The following is a 21,373-nucleotide window of genomic DNA, read 5'->3' as shown; positions in this document are numbered from 1 at the left end:
TCTGGTTCAGTAACTTAGGCTAATACTCCAGTGCAAAACTTTTGCATCCAAAGAAGTGCTGATTCTCAGCTGAGGTTTTACACTGAAACCCCCTTCTAACATCCCAGGTGAATACAAAGCACTATTCAGTGAGGTCAGCTCTTCATTGGAAGTTACTGTTACAAATCAGCTCCTGCATATCCTGTTTTACAAGGCTGGCTCATTTCAAAAGTAATTTGAAGGCTGCAAAGTGTTTTGGAATGTTTTGAGGTGCTTTATAAATGCAATTCTTTTATTAGATTATGAAGGTTAAGCATTGCATTAGAGATCCCAGTGCATGAAGGACACAAGAGTCATTTCAGGTCAGGCATCATCTGTGGAGAAATTGGATTGATGGGAGATCATTACCTGACATGTCAACTCTGTCCACAAACTCTGCCTGACCCGCTAAGTGTTTCTGGCCTTTATTTCAGATTTCCAGTATCTGCAATACTTTATCCTAGGATACAAGAAGCAGTTTCATCTGAGCACTCCCATGATCAATAGAATCCACCACATTGGAAAGGAATTATTTTGGGAAGAGAGATTGGTGCATTTTTTTGATAACTTCATGGCTGGAGTGACAGTGATGGTAAGAGCAGCTTTGCTTATTCAGTTACTTGTTGAATAATTCACTCAATAAAACGTGAATGGATATTGTATCATCTGCCCCTTTACCTCCTTCCTTCCCATCACCCAGGGACTCAACACTCCTCCTTCCTTCCAATTTAATATAATGCATCAAATGCTCACAATGGAGTGTCCGCTATATTAAAGGAACCAAGCATAGATCGGTACACCATTCACAGTGCACTTCTATTCAGCCCCATGAGTGACTCTGTGCTTTCAATTGCCCGATACATTAAGTTGCCATCCCACTGTGACGCCTCTGTTCTTGGCCTCCTACACTGAACTCAGAGGAAGCACCTCATCTTCCTGGCTGACACATCAGTCTTTAAGGCTCAGTACAGAGTTTAACATTTGGAAATAAATCATCCATTCTGGTTTTATGTCACACATTTCCAGCATTTGGGGTTTTTTTCTCTCCTCTTGTAGTATTTCAGATTTCATTTGTCTCCCCCCATTTATATTTCCTCTGGACATGCTTCTGTTACTCACTTGCCTTTACCACCCTCTTTCAGCTGGCATCATCACCACTTGCAGTATTCAATCCCTCCTAGTCGGCAGCAGATTTTGTTCTCTCTACCCCTCTCCACTTTCTCTATCACATATGTTTCATTTCTAGATTTACAAGTTATTTACACAGAGAATGGTAGGTGCCCGGAAAATGCTGCCAGAGGAGGAGGTAGAACCAGATATGATAGTAATGTCTAAGAGGAACCTGGACAGGCATACGAATAGGCAGGGAATGGAGGGCCATAGACCATGTGCAGGCAGATTTGCATTATGATCGGCACAGACATTGTGGGCTAAAGGGCCTGTTCCTGTGCTGTACTGTTCTATGTCCTGATGTAAGGTCATCAACCTAAAACTTTAACTCTGTTTTTCTCTCTCCATAGACACTGTCTAACCTGTTGAGTAATTCTACCATTTTCTGTTTTTATTCAGATTTCCAGCATTTGTAGTATTTTGCTTTTGGTAGGAATGATGGGGTGTCTATATCCCTTAATGTGCTGTTAGATAGTACTGTGTGTGCCCTTACAGCTGATGAACCAGATGACCCTGATCCATAGGCAAGAGGAGGGCTCATTTATTATTGCACAGAAGCGATACAATGTTCCCAATATGTCAGATGGTTACATTACAAGTTATAAGTAGTTTTTTTTATAAATAAAGGAATAGCTTGAATTGCCCAGATAAAGAAATTGTCCCAAACAGTCCTCGTGTGTGATCGCTGAGTGTCACAATGAGGAGTTTACTTTTGGCATTACACACCATTTAGTGTTGAGTGGACCAGGAGGCTTTGGAACAACTGCAAGCACTGCTGAACTACTCAATAGCACAAATGCCCCAAGGACGCAGGCACTTCATCTAACCTTCCTTTATGCTACAATGTGTCAGAGAAATGGTTAATAAACTAAATGGCCTCCCCCATCAAAACATCAGGCATCCCCCTGATTTAGTGACTGTGGAATATGTTTTTCTCCTTGACAACAGGACCTTACTAAACAGTATTTTAGTCCATATTGAGATAGTGAGGGTTTACAGGCATGTATAAAATAGGGTGCAGAATTTTATCCTCTCTGAAGGGGTGGCAGGACAGATTTATTAGCAACATAAAAAAATGTTTCAACAAGAGCAATTTGTATGAATATGGGTAAAGTGGAGTCTGGGGACTATTTGGATAGGACTTTCAATGTGCTAGTCATCATGGGAATGTCCCTTTGCTGTCCTTGTATGATGATGATTTTGGGAGGTTCTGCTTTGAGTGTGGCAAAAACTTTAATAGTGACAAATAAGTCAAGAACTACCTCTGGGCAGCTCTCGAGTTTAGTGAGGACATCCCTGGCAACAGAACATCATAAAATGAGCTCTGTTCTGTGGCAAAATCAGTGAATTGTAATAAATTCATCACTCATCACATTGCTCTTATATGACCAGGAAACAACGACCCAAAAGCACTCTAATCCCACTGCACTGCAGTATTACTGCCCTCAATTAATAACCTGCACAGACATATTTTGCAGTGATGGTTCTATGAATTGCTCGTGGGTTGCCAACTCTGTTTGGATATGTTCCTGAATGTGCCACTACATTACTAACTACCCAAACCAATAAAAAATTTTTTCCTTTTCATCGGTCTGATTTTTAAAATTTATTAATGGAAGCACTCAAAGAAAATAAAAAGGAAGCATTTTTTAATGTACCTATGATTTTTCTCCTGGGTTTTGTTTCTGTCATTTGTGTGCAGGAGATTAACATGGAAAACCCAGGCAATCTGGGAATGTTGGAAATACAAGAGTGTAGCCACTCTGGAATCTGGGTCACATTGATGAGATGGTGCATTTTCCAGAGAAATCAGGCCAGATAAAAGTAGCAAGGAAGTAGAAAGGTGCACCAAAACACATTGGCCAAACAATTAATCTGTAGTTGTAATATATTGAGATATGAAAGGGGGAGGGTGAGACTTGCTTAATGTGAGTTGATCATCTAATGTAGAACTGACAAGCTGTTGTTTTGGTTGTCTGCAGTGCAGTGCGCTGCAATGCTGATAATTTCATGGTCTCCACACTGTTTACCAGAACTCACAATATTCACTGCAGAGCATTTAACTAACTTGACATCATTATATTAACTCAGTATGTACTTGTATATACCTCTACTCTAGAATCTAAATGCAAGGTTTGAACATGAAAGAACAATGAATGGGTTACTATTCGCTACTACTTGCTATATAATATGGGTTAATATATTTGCTATTCTACAATATGAACCATTTGAAATTCCAGTTAGATACCAATTCTCTCCTGAATAAATGTTATTCATTGGATAAAATGTCTGAACACTTCAATTAGATTCCAGCCTGAAACATGCACCCTGATGTCTGTTATTCTCTGTGTTTTGCCCTTACACCAAGTAATTTTTAAAAAGTTTTGTATTTTGTGCTCTGAAATCTCAGTTGCGTTGCCCCAGGTAATTACGGGTGGAAGATATTTCAAACTGAAAGTGAGACTGGAGTTTGGGTTTGTCAAGGAGCTGAATATCCATTGTTAACATTTCTTGTAAACTTTTGATTCTTGTTATTGTAATGATTCATCATGTTATATCCCCAGATGAGCTCATAGCATTACACTTCAAAGCTTCAATAAATTTGACAATTCAAATGAATCTGCTTCAGATATACTCATCAAGTAGTTTCATCCTAGTAGTTGATTCCTACCAATGAGAAAAACATATTTTGGCAAAGCCTGACAAACTCTGGCACTGTGCTATATTTCACCTATATTACTGTTACTCGTGTGTACTTTCTCTGTACTTCCCCCTCTTCCCACCACATCAACAATATTCTTTTCATTTGCAAGTTCCCTCCTTTTGTCTCTCCACTCATTTTCTGCCCCTTTCTTTTCTCCTACCTCTCCACTGCTTCAATATCTTTTCATTCTCTCTCACTCAGCTACCAGCTGCCCTTCCCTAGCCTAAGGAATAGTAATCTTGCTTTACAGCTCTTCAACTCCAAAGGCAAATACCCATTCTTACAAGAACTTCATTAGGGCTGTGTCTTCCATGAAGTGCATAAACTGTTAAATTATTTTGGTTTATAACTGGAAACATGTAAATAAAGATTAAGAGATTAGAGGTGTTGCAAAATTACAGGAAGTTTTGATAAAGTAAAAAAATATTAACTATTTAAAGCGGAGGGGCTACTAACCAAGGAACATAAATTTATATTAATTGACAAAAGAGCCAAGAAGGGAGATGAAGAGAACTTCCAGTTTTTTGCTCAGTTGGTTTTAACGATTCTACTGTCTAAAAAAGTAATGGATGTAGATCCAATACAGAAACTGCACATAACAGAAAGGGCCATTGGACTGTGGAAGGGAATGGGTATAATTCAATACTTATTTTGAGGACCTGACACAGGAATTATTGACAATAGTTGAAGGATTGTATGCTCGTATCTCAGGAATCCCACGCTTTGAAATCATGGGCAACTGTGCAATCACCTATAGAATCTGACACCTACTCAAGAAGTTCTGTGATTTATTTACCTGCACCAAATGAATATACAGTATGTAAAGTGTTTGCTTTCTCTAGTAGTGCATGTGATATAATGGTGTCCCTCTAATCACACCCATGGCAGCCTCTGCAGTGAAGCCACCTTTGGACCCAAACCCCAATTAGTATTTCACTTTCAAGCAGGAAAGGAACCTAGCGAGCTGGAGGAAGATGAGAGTGAGTATTATTACACCTGTGTGAAGTGCACTTCAAAGAGTTTATGAAAAATTAAGCAGGGAGAAAATAAGGAAGCATTTCTGTGCTGTAAGTTTCTATGATTCTACATTGTATCTCTGGCAGATATTAGCTAGTAAAATAGGAGAGGCATGGGAGGGGGAAATAAAATGACAGCAGGCTCTTGCTCCTTGTCACTTACACTGTGTCTGCTTTGGAAAATGTATGTCAAGTTCAGATGGAGCTGTAACGTCAAGTTCTCCGCTGGAGGATATCAAATGTAAGCTCACATTTGAATAGCTGCCAGGGGTTAGCTGGTAAGCAGTGTCGTCCATTATCCAGATGTGAAGAAATAATAAGTCCTGTACCCATGCTTTCTCAATACTCAGATTGGCAGGGCACATACATGCAAACAGTATGTTGGTTGAAATATGAAAAGCAGGGAGAGCATGTGTTTTTTTTATTGTGATTAATTGGCGGCAGACGTTCTATAATAAATAAATAGACATGTAAAAAAAACTGTATTCATGTAATCTTTGTCCTGACCTCAGGATGCCCCTAAGTGCTTTACTGCCAATGAAATATTCTTGAAGTACAGTCACTGATGTAATCTAAAAATTGTTTTGCTGACTTTGTGCACAGCAGGATGTCACCAGCAGCAACAATCAGATAACAAGTTTTAGTGCAAATGGTTGAAGGATTGTATGCTTGCATCTCAGGAACCCCGCCCTTTAAAGTCAAGGGCAACTGTCATTAGATAGAGTCTGGCATCTACTCAAGAAATTCTGTAGTTTATTTACTTGCATCAAGTGAATGTTTGTAAGGTGTTTCCTACTTTGATTGGTGCATGTGATAAAATGGTGTGCCTCTAACCACATCCATGGCTGCCTCCACAGCCTCCCCTATGGCTGCCTACTCGTGAAGCTGTTGTTGGACCAAAACCCCAACTAGTATTTCACTTGCAAGCTGAAAAGGAGTCTAGAAAACTGGAGTGAGATGAGAGCGAGTATTATCACATCTTTCTAAAGTACACTTCAAATGGTATATGAAAAATAAAGCAAGGAGAAAATAGAAAGCATTTTTGTGTGTGGTGGGGGAAAGGTTAGTGAATGCTATGGTATAACAATTAAGTTCTGGTCTGTCAACGTTCCAGGCATCACAGAGTAAGCCACACATTCCAAAAGCAAGCAAGAAAAAAATGATCAAAATACATCCCACTCTCTTGTTCCTCTTTGTTGCTTTCAGTGCTCAGTTTCTAAGTCTGTTGTTAAGCAAGGCAATAAGGGATTGAATTTCTTTGAAACATTTTTAAAACACCCTGCATTAATTCCCAAAATGACAGACTACAATCTTGTTCTGCACAAGACAAAAATCCTAAAAGCAAAGGGAAGGTGTTACATTTTTGAAAGGTCAAATAGTGGAAAATTATTTGGGCAATCAGCAGCAAGGGATCCTAAAGACAGGATTAATAAATGAGAAATAGTGAGAATTGAAGGATCTAAAATATTGTGTCAATATCGGGGCCTTTTATTCATGAGATACTAGTTAAGCATGGAAAACTGATTACAAAATTGATTGGCCATTGTGCATCCAAAAATGTTATCATGGTCATTTGTGCATATGATTTGCCCACATTTGGTGGCCATGGACATGTAGCAGTGACACCAATCAATGCGCAATACAAGACTGACATTGTTGCTGCAAGATTCTACTGTGCATGTGTGCAGAAGAAACTATGTAGGCTGCAAATGCCAGAACAGACCTTCAGTAAAGGGTGGAACACCACTGTGCTGTAGGTTACAGCTCCATCCTTACCTTAGCACTACAGGGGATAACACTGTGACGAAAGCCTGGAATCTTCAGATTGTCCTCAATGTCACCGAAAAGGCTTTTTTTTTTCTCTGAGAGTTTGGGGAATGGTGCCTGGGGTGACCACACTGATAACTGCCCTTGGTGCTCACTTTTAACAGCGTATTGTTCCACCTTCTGTTGGAGACATGTGCCGCCTGTCCCCATCTCCCACTTGCCATTCAAAGGCAAGTTGCCCTCTAACAGCTCCATTGATTGAAATTATTCTACCCATCAAGAACCATTGCTTTGTGACCTCCTGTCATAGTGGGAGATTGAGCTTTAAAATTTGTTTGCAACTAATATGCTTGTAAGACTTTTAAGCTAATATGTAGCTTCTTTGCAGGATAACATTGAAAATGGGATATTCCCAATATCTTTAAGTGTCTGACCCATTAGAATATTAAATCTTATGGCCATGCATGAAATCATTGCGCAAATCCATTTTAGCACGTTTTTAAGTGCATGTTATGATATTTCCCCACAAGAAATTTCTAAAACCAAAGACAGTAATAACATTCCAAATGGATAAGCACATGTTCAAGAAATAAAGTTGGCTGAGAGTAAGGGCAAAGAAATAGAATCAGAGTGGTTAGATCAATGGAGACAAGAGCTCTGCCAGGTATGGGCGCTTGTACTATCACCGGTAAAGAAATTCCTGTGATCTTAGCAATTTTTGGCTCTTGACAAAGAACCATTCACTGAGGCAATGTTACAACCAATGAAGTACTTTTGCTTCAATACACAAAATGCTGGAGGAACTCAGCAGGTCAGGCAGCATCTATGGAGGGAAATAAACAGTCGACATTTCTGGTTGAGACCCTTCATCAGGACTGGAAAGGAAGACGGCAGAAGCCAGAATAAAAAGGTAGGGGTAGGGGTGGAGCACAAGCTGGCAGGTGATAGGTGAGTCCAGGTGAGGGGGGAAGGTAGGTGGGTGGGGAAGGGGGGGGTGAAAGGGACTGATGTGAAAAGCTAGGAGGTAATAGGCAGAAGAGGCAAAGTGCTAGAGAAGAAGGAATCCGACAGGACAGTAGACCATAGAATAAAGGGAAGAAGGCGGGGAACCAGAGGGAGGTGATGGGCAGGTCGTGAGGGGGGGGGGAGGGGAAAGAGAAAGGGTGAGAGGGCCACAGGAATGAAGGAAAACAAAGAGGGGGGTGGGAAAAACCGAGGGGGGTGACTGAAAATACTTTTGGTTGTCATCAATGTAATGTGAAAAACGAGGCAGTCAAATTTTGCACAGCAAGACCCCACAAACAGCAGTGTGATGATGACTCGATAATCTGTTTTAGTGATATTAGAAGAGGGATAGAAACATTACCCAGAACACAGTAGGAAATTCTTTTGCATTTCTTCGAAACTGTATGGAACCTTTTACTTGCATTGTGAAAGGGCAGACCAGGCCTCAACTTGGAGTAGCAGGAGATATTATATAAACTAGTGATGCAATCATATAAATCTATTGGTTAAGGCAAATTGTAATACTCCTTAATTTATACTCTGCTCACCCCACACACACGCTTCAACCTTCCAACTCTAAACCTTGTGCTCCCTCAGTACTGCTCTGGAATGTGAGTTTATTTTCTATGTGTAAGTCGAACTTCAGAAACCAGAACTCACGTCTTTCTGACTCTGAGGCAAGTACCAGCTGGAGAGTGACGTGGCTTTCTACTCAGACTGGTGAAGGACAACAGTACTCAGGGCTTCCTACTCCTATCATTGATGCCTTTTGGAAAGTGAGATGACGTGAATCTCAGTCAAGGACTAGCTAGGGTTCAGTTCTAATATTTGCTATGATTGAATTGTCTATTGATACTTACCTACCAGACTCCAGACATGTCAGAGGATTCTGACATCCCTGGAGATACACACACACACACACACACACACACACACACACATACATGAAAACGCACACAAATGCAGGGCAATACACTCATAAACAGATGCAGAAATCTTTCAGTACAGATCACTACGGAGTGATAAAGAAAAGGCTGATTTTACTTAAATGTTCACATGGCAACCTGAAGCCAGCTGAATTACCCTGACTGCACCAAAGGTGAAAATGCATCAACCCATTATAGACCAGGATTCAAATATTGGATTTGCATACTATGCCTTTGTAACATATCAAAGAGTTCATTCAGCCACTAAGCATGTAAAGTTGATTTTTCTATTTAAAAAAGGATTACTTCGTAAGGAATCTATTGCTCTAAGATTTGGTGATGGCAAAGTGCACAACACATGGTTGAGAACTTTATTCTGAACTTATGCAGTTCCAGTCAGCAGTTCCAACATTTTTTGAGTTCTGTTTGAAATTTCTGGCATCTACAGCATTTTCTTTTTTTTTAAGAAATGGTTCATTATCATCTTACTTAAATTGCAGGCAAACTGTTGTGTTCACTTTCCCTTCCCAACCAAAAAAAATTACCACAAAAGTTTTTCATGGATATTTTGCCCCTTGACAAATATATTATTGCCCATATATTAAAACATGTCACTCATTTGTCAACTTGCATTACAGCTAGTACTGGAAAACCTTCTTTTCACGTTTAGTGCCCTACAGAGGGTTGAGACAACGCCTTCAGTTGAAGTAGCATTGTCCTGCTGATTAAGTGCTTGGCAAGCTTCAGTCTTCATTTGGAGGGCATTGGGAGGCAACAGTAGCAATTTATGTGCTGTACCACATCACGGAAATTTTAAGAGAGATTTGGCAAACACTTTATAAATCAGTGACCCAATAACATAAACCTGTTAGTTAAGATGAACTGTAATACTCCTGAACTCATACTCTGCTCACCCAACATGCATGCTTCCATCTTTCAGCTCTACACTTTGCGCAACCCTCATTAAATTGCAATAGGGATCAAAAGAACAAAGTGTACAGTCAATTGCCAATGCCAAAGAAATAAAGGTAACAATTTGCAACAATACCACTGTGTGGCAGACCTCTGTACTTCACCCTCAGGTATCCAAAAGTCACTATCTTAATGAAACTTTCAGTAAGTAACAGAACAGTAACAGGTTGTGCTTGGGGGAAAATGGAACACTGATATGTAATTCACTCTTGTTGACTTTTGAATATCAAGTAATGTTCAATGACTTAAGACTCCTCGTGACCTTAATAAATACATGCTGAAAAAGGAAGTAAATTTAGATTTAAAGAAACAAATTATGACGATACACAACAGTATGCCTAGGCCAATGGATGTAGGCTTATACAGTCTACTGAGTAAAAGAGTGAATTTCAGCCAAGGCACAGGATCCTTCCAGAGTTGTACTCTCACCTGTGTTACTCTTGCCCTTGGAAACACTTTATTCTTAATCTAACCTGTGGGTGTTTGATGGAACAGATTAGACAGAGCTTTACTCACTATCTAATCCATGCTGTACCAACTCTGGGAATGTTTGATGGCACACTAGAGGAAACCTTATTCTGAATCTAAGCTGAACCAGTGAGCATTCCAGCATTTTTGAGTTTTTCAGATTTCCATCATCCACAGTATCTTAATTTTGATCATCTTTCTTAATTTTCCATCATTTGTTCAAGTCAAATGAAACAGGTATTTCGAGAAATTTCTTTACCTATCTGCCTGCACATGATCCATATCCCTCCATTCCCTGCTCATTCATGTGCCTATCTAAATGCCTCTTAAATGTCACTCTCTCTCTGCTTCCACCACCACCCCCAGCAGCGTGTTCCGGGCACCTAACACTCTTAAACTTACCCCGACCTTCTCCTTTAACTTTTCCCCAGCTCACCTTAAAGCTATGTCCTCCAGTATTTGACATTTCTACCCCGGGAAAAAGACCCTATCTACCCTGTCTGTGCCTCCCACAACTTTATAAACCTCTATCGGGTCTCCTTGTAGCCTGTGACACTCCAGAGAAAATAATCCAAGTTTGCCAGCTTCTCCTTATGAGAAGTACACTGAAGAAGTGGGTGGTCATGAGGTGAAGAAACACCAATATAGAACAAATGGGCCAAATGACCTGTTTCTGTGAAATTCTCTGTAATTAAGTGTAAACTAAGTTGAGACATGGTTGTGTGTTTAAAAAAAGTTCAAGCATAGATACCTATTGATATTTACCACTCTGGAGACTTTGTTCTTGATAAATTATGTTCCAGTCTATGTTCTAAAGAAGATAGAATTTAAGACTTGCTTATTGCCTGGGTAACTCTGATTTTAATGGGGGATTGAAGAGGTGGAGGCCATGCATCATATTCTCCCCCATATGCACAAGTCACTGTAGCATTTTTGCAACACTAACTGGTCAGTAAACATCTTTTATGGCAAATGCAGGGAAGTAGTTAACTGCTCCCAAAAAGATCCTGCCTCACAAACAGGAAAACTCTGTTGTTCTTTATAAAACACACTAGAACATAGCTAATCATTTCATAAGTAATGACATAAGAAAGACTTGAATTTCTATAACACATTATAGAACCTCTGGATAATCCAAAGCCCTTCACACCTAATGAAGTATTTTTCTGAAGTCACTCATTTTTCTTTTGTTGGAAGTGAGAAAACCAATTTGTGCTCAACATGCACCCATAAACTGCAATCAGATCATCTGTTTTATAGCTTGAGAGATAAACAATGGAAGAAATGCTTCCTAAATTAATCCTATAGGGACTGTTCCACCTATCTGAAAAGGCAGAAGACTTGGCTTAAAGCCTCATCCAAAAGACAACACCTCAGGCAATGCAGCATTCCCTCAGTACTGTACTGTCTGCTGAGATTTTTGAGCTTGTGCTTAGATAGGTTTCTTTTCCAAATACTTTGAGCAACTTAAGTAACTGGGTTTTGATGTCCACCTGCATGCTTTCAATACTTTTAAAACAATACTTTAGAAACAAAAGCTCCAAGTCCTCACACTGTTCCTATCAGGTGCCACAGCAGATACAAGCTTTGGCACTTGTCAGTTGAATCTTCCAACAGAATTATTAGAGCAATAGATTTTTAATCTCTACAAGAAAATAATTTTTAGCTTAAAACCTCTTTCACACCTTCAAAAAAATTATTAATGAATACGTTTAAAGCTGCACTTTTGCTCCACACTGACTCATTGCAGGGTCATTCGAAGGAAGATTAACGGAAACAAAACTGATAAGAAAATAAAGTTAAGACAAAGAGCAGCACGCAGCCCACTCCGTGCAGGCGTGAGCTCTGTTCAATAAAACAATCGCTCGGCAAACGAGAAGCAATTTCCACTCGGCGCCTCTCTCTCTCACACACACTAACACACAGAAATACATTTACCAGACAATAACACATATAACTGAGAGAAAGCACACACAAATAAACACACAGGCACACACAGTTCGGAGGAGTTCAATACCTTGCATTTCACTTGTCATCGGGAGCCCTCTGTTTAGCAATTTCACTCTCAGGACATAAACAGTCTCCCGAGCCTCTTTCTCCCCCTTTTTTTTGTTTTTAAAGACAGCAGTTACTGCCGCACAGTAGGAACTAGGAGCCCCGTGGCCCCTCTCTGCGAACTCACACGTGTTGGAGGTAAACAGTTGTCCCACTTTGCGTGCTCCAGATCTTGAGCTCACCCTGCAAAGTCCTGTCAATTTGGTTAATCGAACAGCAGGTTCATGAACAACCCCTTTATTTGATAATCCACATCCACTCCCTTTTCCTTCTCCCTCCCTCCCTCTGAATCCCAATGGGGTCTCAAGATTCTCAAAGAATAACAGCCTTGACTGACTGCAGGGCTGTCGGAACACGCCCTTGCATCGCCCTCCCCCTGCAAGCGACCATTTGACAGGTGGGGATTTCCATGGAGCCCCTTCACAAATCCAGCTCTCTTTTTCTTTTGTCCTTTCCTGTACCTGCAATGCCGCAGAATGATCATCCCTGCATTATGACAAATCAAGGCAGGCATCTATACTCTTACTACATCACACTTACACACTGACTGCGAGAGACTAAAATAGGCACAAGGGCTTGTTGAAACCGCAGGCTGGGTAAAGGGTGCGTGTCAAAATAAGAGCCCTTCCTCACACTGCACCACTGCACAGCCCTCTACACCGCCTGGGATCCGACGTTAGCAATTGATCCCTCTAAAGGACGCGGAATATTTGCTGCTTCAGAGAATAATTTTTACGAAAGAGTAATTCATCGCACAATTCCAACACGCCAACTAACAAGGCTGTGCCCTTTCACCAACAACTTTCATTTTAACAGGTCTTTTAAACTTAGCAAAATGTCCCAAAGCTCTTGACGGGTTTGTTCAAACAAAGTTTGGGCTGAGCCACGTAAGAAGATATTAAAACCGACAACCAAAAGTTTGGTTAAAGTCGCTGGTTTTAAGGCGCGGTTTGCTAGAGAGAGGGGAACAGCAGGTTTACAGAGGGAACTGTATCGCTTAGAGCCTGTGAAACTGAAGATTGTCTAAGATGGAGCGGGAAAAAATCAGGAAACATAGAATGTGACAGTACAGAAGGAGGCCATTTGGCCCATCATGCCTGTGATAGATTTTTTTCCATGAGTTATCCAAATGATCCCATTCCTGGGTGTTTCTTCATAACAGGGCATGGGACAGTGGAGTGGGGGGGGCAGTGGCGTGGGTTGAGGGTTGACAGGAATGTGAGATCCCAATAATCATTAAGGAATCATGTGGATGCCTGCGCACAGTGTGTTTGATGTGGCCCTCCAAAATTGGACACATTTAAATGTTCACGATCCTGCCTTATCCAATTCTTTTTCCAATTCTACTCTTGAATCTACCACCACTGCTCTTTCAGTCACTGCATCCCAGATCAAAACAACTCACAGTATTAAAAAAAAGTTTCCTCATGGTGTCTCTGGTTCTTTTGCCAATCCCCTTGAATTTATGTCCGTTGCTTCCTGACCTTCTGCGATTGGGAACAAATTTTATTTACTCACTCTATTCAAACCCTTCTTAAATTTGAATCAGTGGAAGAGGACAGAACTGGAGGAACTTAGAGATCTTGGAGGACCATAGAGATGGAGGAGGTTGCAGAGTAAGGGAGAAAAACAAGGCCAAGGTGAGATCCGTGCAATTAAGAAAACACATCTCTGTCCTTGGCTGATTAACTTGTCAGAAGTGAATGAGAAAACAACTTTTTGTACTTCAGTGTCCATTGTGTTCGGATCTATGAAGGCAACATAGTTTGAGCCAAGTAAACCAAGAGATCTATGTTCTAGTGAACAAGGCAGGCTTAGCCAGGTAGTGGCTGCATCATTAAAATTTAATCAATGCCTCTTCATTTTGGGGGAAGAGGAATTCACCTAGGTTCTATTTCTGGTTACTATCAAGTGATCTCAAGGAAAAAAACAAGGACCTCAAGCAACAGAAGTATAGGAATTAGTTGGAATGACCCTCAGGTCTGAATAGCCTTGCTACAGTGTCAAGGAGGTAGTACTAAAGCACAGGAGTGTAGAAACGTGGCGGGGCTCTTGTCAATGGATGTAGCACTCTCTGACATGCTCTTTTCTGGGTTAGTAACAACAAGTAAAAGTAACAAAAAACAGAAATGGCTTGGAGTACCATGATCTGACCTCAGCTGCAGAAGTTTGTACAAAAGACTGCCTATACAGCAAAGTGGACTGAATGGTGAGTAAATGTAACTGGTAGTCGTAGTCGAGAATCCACACTCTCCATTACAAAGCTCATTCAAATAGCTATTCTTTTCCATTTCCACGATTTTTACAAGAGCCCAAACTAAATGAATAAAATGCACTTTATTTAACATCCTGTGATTTGTCTCCTGGGTTATGCTTGCACAGCATTCAGGAAATAAATCTTTAGTTTCCAGACACTCTGGGACAATACTGAAATGTTGGCAATCGTACCATTGTAACAGGTGACAGATTTTAAGGAGTGTCTCTAAAGCGAAGAGAGATGTAGAGGGATGAAGGGCAGGCAAAAGTTACAACACTGAGGAGGGGCAAGGTGGGAGAGAAATTTGAATGTAAGAATGAGAACCTTTACATTTAGGCATAGAAGTGCAAGGAAGTAGCACTTGCTGGCATGTCAACTAATGTAGGTCAGTGAGCACAGGACTGAAGTGCGATTTGGCTCTAGGTGCCATGTAGGATATGGGCAAAGAAATTTTGGATGACCTGAAACTTAGAAAGAATGGAAGACTGGAGGCTGGAGTGCATGGGTTCAACATGCAAATAAATAAGAACTAGAAATCCGTTAACCTCGAATGTTTCTATCCAAAACATGTCCATCTGTTTACATTTAATTTTAATCCAATGTAGCACTCTGACAAAGAGTGTTGGAGGAAAGTTGCCTTGCACTGAGTTAGTGATTCATATCAATGATTCTTCACACACCAACCTCAGACATAGTCAACTGAAGTTACACAGAGAATGGAAATAGAGAATTTGAGCAGAAAACTGGAGTTGAGGTTGAAGAACAGCCATGTTTTACTGAATAGAAAAGAAGGTTTGATGGACCTTATAGCACACTGCTGCATTATTTCATATGCTCTACAGTTCTCATATTGAGGAAAGTTAAGCATTACCATTATGATTTAGAACTAATCTAATGTGAGTACTTCCACTGCGGAAAAACACTAAGATTTGGATTTCTAAAGCACCTTTCATTATTTCAGAACATCCCAAAGTGACTTACAGCCATGAAGTACTTTTGAAGTGCAGCCAATACTGTAATTCAAGAAACAATGGGCAGCAGTGATCCTCACCCTCCTGTACACTTCTGAGACATGGACCACCCACAGCAGACATCTCAATACCACCAATATTGTCTCCACAAAATCCTCCAACTATACCGACAAGGTAAGTGAACCAATGTCATCATCTTCTCCAAAGCCAATAATCTTAGCATCAACATGATTAATTCAAGCAGTCCCTCCAAATAATTTTTTTTAGTAATGTAATTAGCTCAGCATCTCTGACAGAAGGGGATAATGGTCACAAACAATTGACTTCATTTGACACTGGGATGATAGGAGGATTGAACATAAGAACATAACAAAACAGAAGCAGGAGTACAGCATTTAGCCCCTCAGCCAGCTCTGATGGACAGGTGATATCATTCACCTGCCAGACACCAGACTCCTGAAATAGGCACCCTATTCTGAGTTCCATCACAACAGGAGATTACCAGGCGAACAGGGAAACACCTTAAAGTCATTCTCTCAGCTCCTTTGAGAAAATATAACATCCTCGCTAACTTGAGGCAATCCTTCACCATATTTGCACAAAATGGGGAAGGAGTATCTAGGAAGGTACTTACGACATTTCATTGGGAGCAAGCAGAAGCCCAGCAATGATGGCAAAAGGAGGACACCACTTCTCATACCACCTACCTATCTATCCTATCAGACATCTCCACCCCAGCCTTTGGCTAAATGCTTCTAATTTCTGAATTGTGACTTTACCCAAGGTCAACTGGGAGAGTTGGAATCATGGCGAACACAGAACCCGTCTCTTATTAAGATAGGGAAGAGAAACAGATTGAAATATTATCTCACCTCCTGAGTTCCCCTGCCCAAGTCAAACCCTATACAGAAAGGCAGTTTATTCAGTTATGTTTTAATACAACAAATCCACAATTTTATCTCTTTAAGACTAATAGTAGCAATATTTCAAAACATTCAAAATTTCATAACTTGATCTGTATTGCCAAATTTAGATCGTGCAAGTGTGCTGAAAGGCTCCCTAAGACACAGAGCTCTCACAGAATGTTCCACAAAATCTTCAGGTTAAATGGCTGAAACAGAGAAAATTCTAAACTGTCAGCCTGATATCCTTGTGAAATATAGCTAATATAAAAGAATAAAACAACATCTTCATGATTAATTCAAGCTGTCTATCCAAATAAAATTTTGTATTTTATTAATGTAAATAGGTTGGCAGCTCTGACGGAAGGGAATAATGACCACAAACAATTGGCTTTATTTGACACCTGAATGATAGGAGGATTGAAATTGTCTTTTATGTTCAAAAGAAAACAGAATCAGGAGAGCATCTACCCCTTCAAGCTTGCTCTGCCATTCAATAAGATCATGGCTATTCTTTTACCTCAGTGTCACCTTCCTGCACTAACTCCATATCCCTTCATTCCCTCAATATCTAAAAATATATTAATCTGTGTTTTACATCTATTCAACAATTGAGCTTGCACAACCCTCTTGGGTACAATGTTCCAATGATTCACTAACTTCTGAGTGAAGAAATTTCTTCTCTGTTCTGTCAGGAATATGCCACCCCTTATCTTGAAACTGTGACTTCTGGTTTCACATAACCCAGGCAGGGGAAACATCAAATCCCTGTCTTTCAAGCTCTATAGGAATTTTGTATGAACTCACAAACCATGTGTCAGTTTCATCTCAGTATCATTGAAGTGAAACAAGATGGTAATCCTTTCCAAGCCAAAATATTCTTCCCAACAGACAGTGTATAGGATTGGATGCAGTCTTCGTAACTCACTATGACTGATGTGCAAGCTCCTGCACCTTATATTTCAGGCAATAATGATCAGTGTTACTTTAGCCTCTTTGAAACATGGGAATTCATTTGAAACAATCTCAAGATATTGTACAGTTTAACTTTGAATTTGAAATGTAAAATATTGTGATTGACAACCGGAAGAATTTTGCTTGATTGTAATCACTGCAACACACACATGCAGTGTTCAACTGCCTCAAGGATGATGAGACCATTAATTTGGGGATGGGATAGGACTACCAGAGTTATCACAGGGCACTAGGAAACATGGGAGAAGGGAAGGAGAAGCTGGACTGATATTCTGGGGGTTGGGTGAAATCTTAGGAATGTGGAATCTTAGGAGGGTTTGACACAAGGTTAAACTGAAGGCATTTATTATCATTATTTTAGAAAGTTCATGATATTCAGCTTCTCCCCTAATCCAATGAGCTTGTACCAATATTTAACTGGGGTAAATCTTGTTTATTTGGAGTTGTCAAGTTCTGGTTGGAACCAGAAGCTTTCAGCTTTGAAGGTAGGTGTGGACAAATGCCAGGCAAGAAGAAGAATGTGCATGGGTATAATGCCATGGGAAAGAATGGTTTAATGGGTGTGGCAATGGTGGGGTGCTCAGTCTCATGGAGCAGATTCTTTCAGAGTCAGCATTAATAGATGAGGGGACCTGAACCCCAACGAGCGTCAGCACCTTCAAGGGAGAAGAATGAACCCAGTGAGAGGTCCTGAACCCTGGTGAGAATCAGGACCTTCAGGGAAGGAGGGGACTTGAGCCCCAGTGAGAGTGAGGACCTTGAGGGGAGGAGGGGACCTGAGTCCCAATGAGAGTTAGTTCCTTCAACAGAGGAGAATTCTGCAGGTAAACAGAAACAGGAAGAAAAATTACCCTAAATAGAGCAAAACTTCAAACTATACCAGTTAAAATAAACAAAGGAAAAAGTGACTTGGTTTGTTTTCATACTATGATCAGAAAATCAATGACGGTTCAATAGCAGAAAAGTGTTCATCTACTCTGCCTGTCCAAGGGCTTCTATTTTGAAGTGGGAGATAACACAATGAAGCTTCTCACGACAGCTGGAGCTGAAGAAATTGAGGCACAAAGGCAGCTGGGCTCTAGACTGAGCTGCACTCTCCTTTGTTTCGGTAGCTTTGGTGCTGCAGTGAGCAACAGTGGGAAGGGATGGGGATGGATATCACGGTATCCCTGGATCTACACCGGACGTAGGGTCATCTTTGTGTTATGCAGACATTTATGTTGATGGCATTCTCATTTACTGGAATACTCATGGACTGCTGGTCAGGTTTTTTTTTGCTTAAGTAGAAAAGGAAGCATTCCAAGGACAAAAGTGACCCAAGGCTGCAAGAAACAAGGGAGAGAGAGGAGAGAAGAGGCAGAAGGGGAAAAAAAGGGAGTGAAAGCAGAGAGAGAAAGGGAAGAGTAGGGGGAGAGACCAATAGAGAAAGAGAAGGAAAGAGAGAGGGAGGTAGACCAGGTGAAGGACAAAAAGGGATGTCAGTGAGAGAGAAAGAGAGAGAGAGAGAGAAGAGGCGGTGAGAAGACTTAGAAGAATATAAATGAACAGCAGAAGAATGGGGACAAATCTGTGAGAGAGCAGGAGAGGGTCTGGATTGGGGATGGGGCTGGGTCTGCAGTGTGATTGGCAATGCAAAGAGGTCTGGAGGGATAGCATGTTTGGGGGCAAGTCAGGAAGGACAGCAGAAGTGGGGGTGGCTCTGGATTAGCATGTAGCCAGCTCTGCTGTGTTTTGCTACAATGCATTGACATACTGAATACCAGTTAATAAAGTCTCTATTTTATCAATACTTGTACAGTTGTTTTTCTTTAAAGTTTCCTCTTATTCATTCTGAATTTAAACTGCACAGTCTAATGAAGTGCAATATAAAATAATTATAATTAAATGAAAAATTATAACTGCCAGGAAAGAGCGAACATTGTGGGACTCTGGAAAAAGGAAGGCTGACTTGATTTAGCAATAACATACCCCACTGTAATATAGTAATAGGGCTGTCCCCACCAGTACTGTACCAATTTTATATAACGAGGAACCTGTCAGCCCCAGTACTTGCAACCCTGTGTTATACAGTTGTAGCCCTTGATGCTCATACTGTTTCCCAGTGTTATATAGTTACAGACCAGTACCTATCAGTACTGTACCCCTGTGTTATAGTTACAGATCTGTACCTACTAGTACTTATACAGTGACAGACCTTGCCACCATGTACTGTTCTCCAGTGTTATTCAGAGACAGTACTGTACTCTAGTGTTCTGCAGAAGTCTTTGATTATCAAAGGATTTGATAGGTACATGCAAAGAAAATGTTTCCTCTAATGGAGAGTCCAAAACTAAACAATAAATAAACTTAACAATTGCACTAAAAAATCCTGTAGGAAATTTGGGAGAAACTGCTTTGGTCTGAGAGTGGAGATATGTGGAGCTGGGTACCACTTGCAGCAATTAAAGCTTTAGAATGTCTCTGGTAAGTATTGCCAGAGACATACACATCCTGCAAATGAAGACATTTTAAAAATATCAATTATAGGAAACTAAATAAACATGAGGGAAGCATATAATAGAAGAACATGTTGATGGAATAAGACAAAGCGAAGAGGTTCATGTGGAGGACTAATCAACTAAGTGGAATGGCCAAATTTTGTGCACTAAATATATAATATCAGGTGGCCAGCATAATGCCACTTGGAGACATACCTGTGAAATACACTGCCCTATTAGAAGAAGAAGCATTCTAAAGGGATGATGAGGCAACCGCGGCTGACAAGGGAAGTCAAAGACAGCATGAAAGCAAAAGAGAGGGCATACAACAATTGCAAAAATTAGTGGGAAGCTGGAGGATTGGGAAACGGAGGATAAAACCAACAGAAGGCAACTGAAAAAGCAATAAGGGGAGAAAAGATGAAATATGAAGGTAAGCTAGCCAATAACATAAAAGAGGATACCAAATTTTTTTCAGATATATAAAAGAGAGGCAAGAGTGGACATTAGACCACTGGAAAATGTCGCTGGAGAGATAGTAATGGGGAACAAAGAAATAGCAGACGAACTGAATTTAGTATTTTGCGTCAGTCTTCACTGTGGAAGACACCAGCAACATGCAAGAAATTTGAGAGAGTCAGGGGCAGAATTGAGTGTAGTCGCTATTACTAAGGAGAAGGTGCTTGGGAAGCTGAAAGGTCTGAAGGTAGATAAGTCACCTGGACCGGATGAACTACACCTCAGGGTTCTGAAAGAGGGAGCTGAAGAGATTGTGGAGGCATTAGTAGTGATCTTTCAAGAACCACTAGATTCAAGAATGGTTCCAGAGGACTGGAAAATCTCAAATGTCACTCCACTCTTTAAGAAGGGAGGAAGGCAAAAGACAGGAAATTATAGGCCAGTTAGCCTGACTTCAGTGATTGGTAAGATGTTAGAGTCCATTATTGAGATGAGGTTTCGGGGTACTTGGAAGCTTATGATAAAATAGGCTGAAGTCAGCATGGTTTCCTTAAGGGGAAATCTTGCCTGACAAATCTGTTGGAATTCTTTGAGGAAGTAACAATCAGGATAGACAGTGAGAGTCAGTGGATGTTGTTTACTTGGATTTTCAGAAGGCCTTTTACAAAGTGCCGCATATGAGGCTGCTAAACAGGACAGGAGCCCATGGTATTACAGGAAAGGTACCAGCATGGATAGAAGATTGGCTGACTGGCAGAAGGCAAAGAATGGAAATAAAAGGGGCCTTTTCTGGTTGTTTGCCGGTGACTCGTGGTGTTCCGCGGGGGTTGGGTCCGCTACTTTTCACGTTATATGTTAATGATCTGGATGATGGAATTGATGGCTTTGTGGCCAGGTTTGTAGATGATACAAAGATAGGTGGAGGGGCAGGTAGTGTTGAGGAAGCAGGGAGTCTGCTTGGAAAGATTGGGAGAATAGGCAAAGAAGTGGCAGATGGAATACAGTGTAGGGAAGTGTATGGTCATGCACTTTGGTAGAAGGAATAAAGGCGTAGACTCTTTTCTAAACAGGGAGCAAATTCAGACATTGGAGGTGCAAGGGGATTTGGGAATCCGAGTGCAGGATTCCCTAAGGGTTAACTTACAGGTTGAGTCGGTAGTAAGGAAGGCAAATGCAATGTTAGCATTCATTTTGAGAGGACTAGAATATAAAAGCAAGGATATAATGCTGA

General features: G+C 40.7%; 1 protein-coding gene across 9 annotated transcripts in view; it reads right to left on the bottom strand.

Moving 5' to 3' along the window:
- camta1a (calmodulin binding transcription activator 1a) overlaps positions 1-21,373 on the bottom strand; it is a 936,513-nt gene that overhangs the window by 63,614 nt on the left and 851,526 nt on the right. The window contains exon 1 of one of the 9 annotated variants that reach the window (XM_052039234.1): positions 12,064-12,335. The exons of the other annotated variants lie outside the window; for them this stretch is intronic. Coding sequence (XP_051895194.1) covers positions 12,064-12,082 — 19 coding nt within the window. The 5' untranslated portion in view covers positions 12,083-12,335. Of the gene's footprint in view, positions 1-12,063; positions 12,336-21,373 lie in introns of those variants that run through there. 9 annotated transcript variants of the gene reach the window in all.

Source organism: Pristis pectinata, chromosome 26 (genome assembly GCF_009764475.1).
Source record: "Pristis pectinata isolate sPriPec2 chromosome 26, sPriPec2.1.pri, whole genome shotgun sequence".
Taxonomy (NCBI): domain Eukaryota; kingdom Metazoa; phylum Chordata; class Chondrichthyes; order Rhinopristiformes; family Pristidae; genus Pristis; species Pristis pectinata.
The sequence above is the reverse complement of the archived record's forward strand: the minus strand, read 5'-3'. Positions and strand labels throughout refer to the sequence as shown.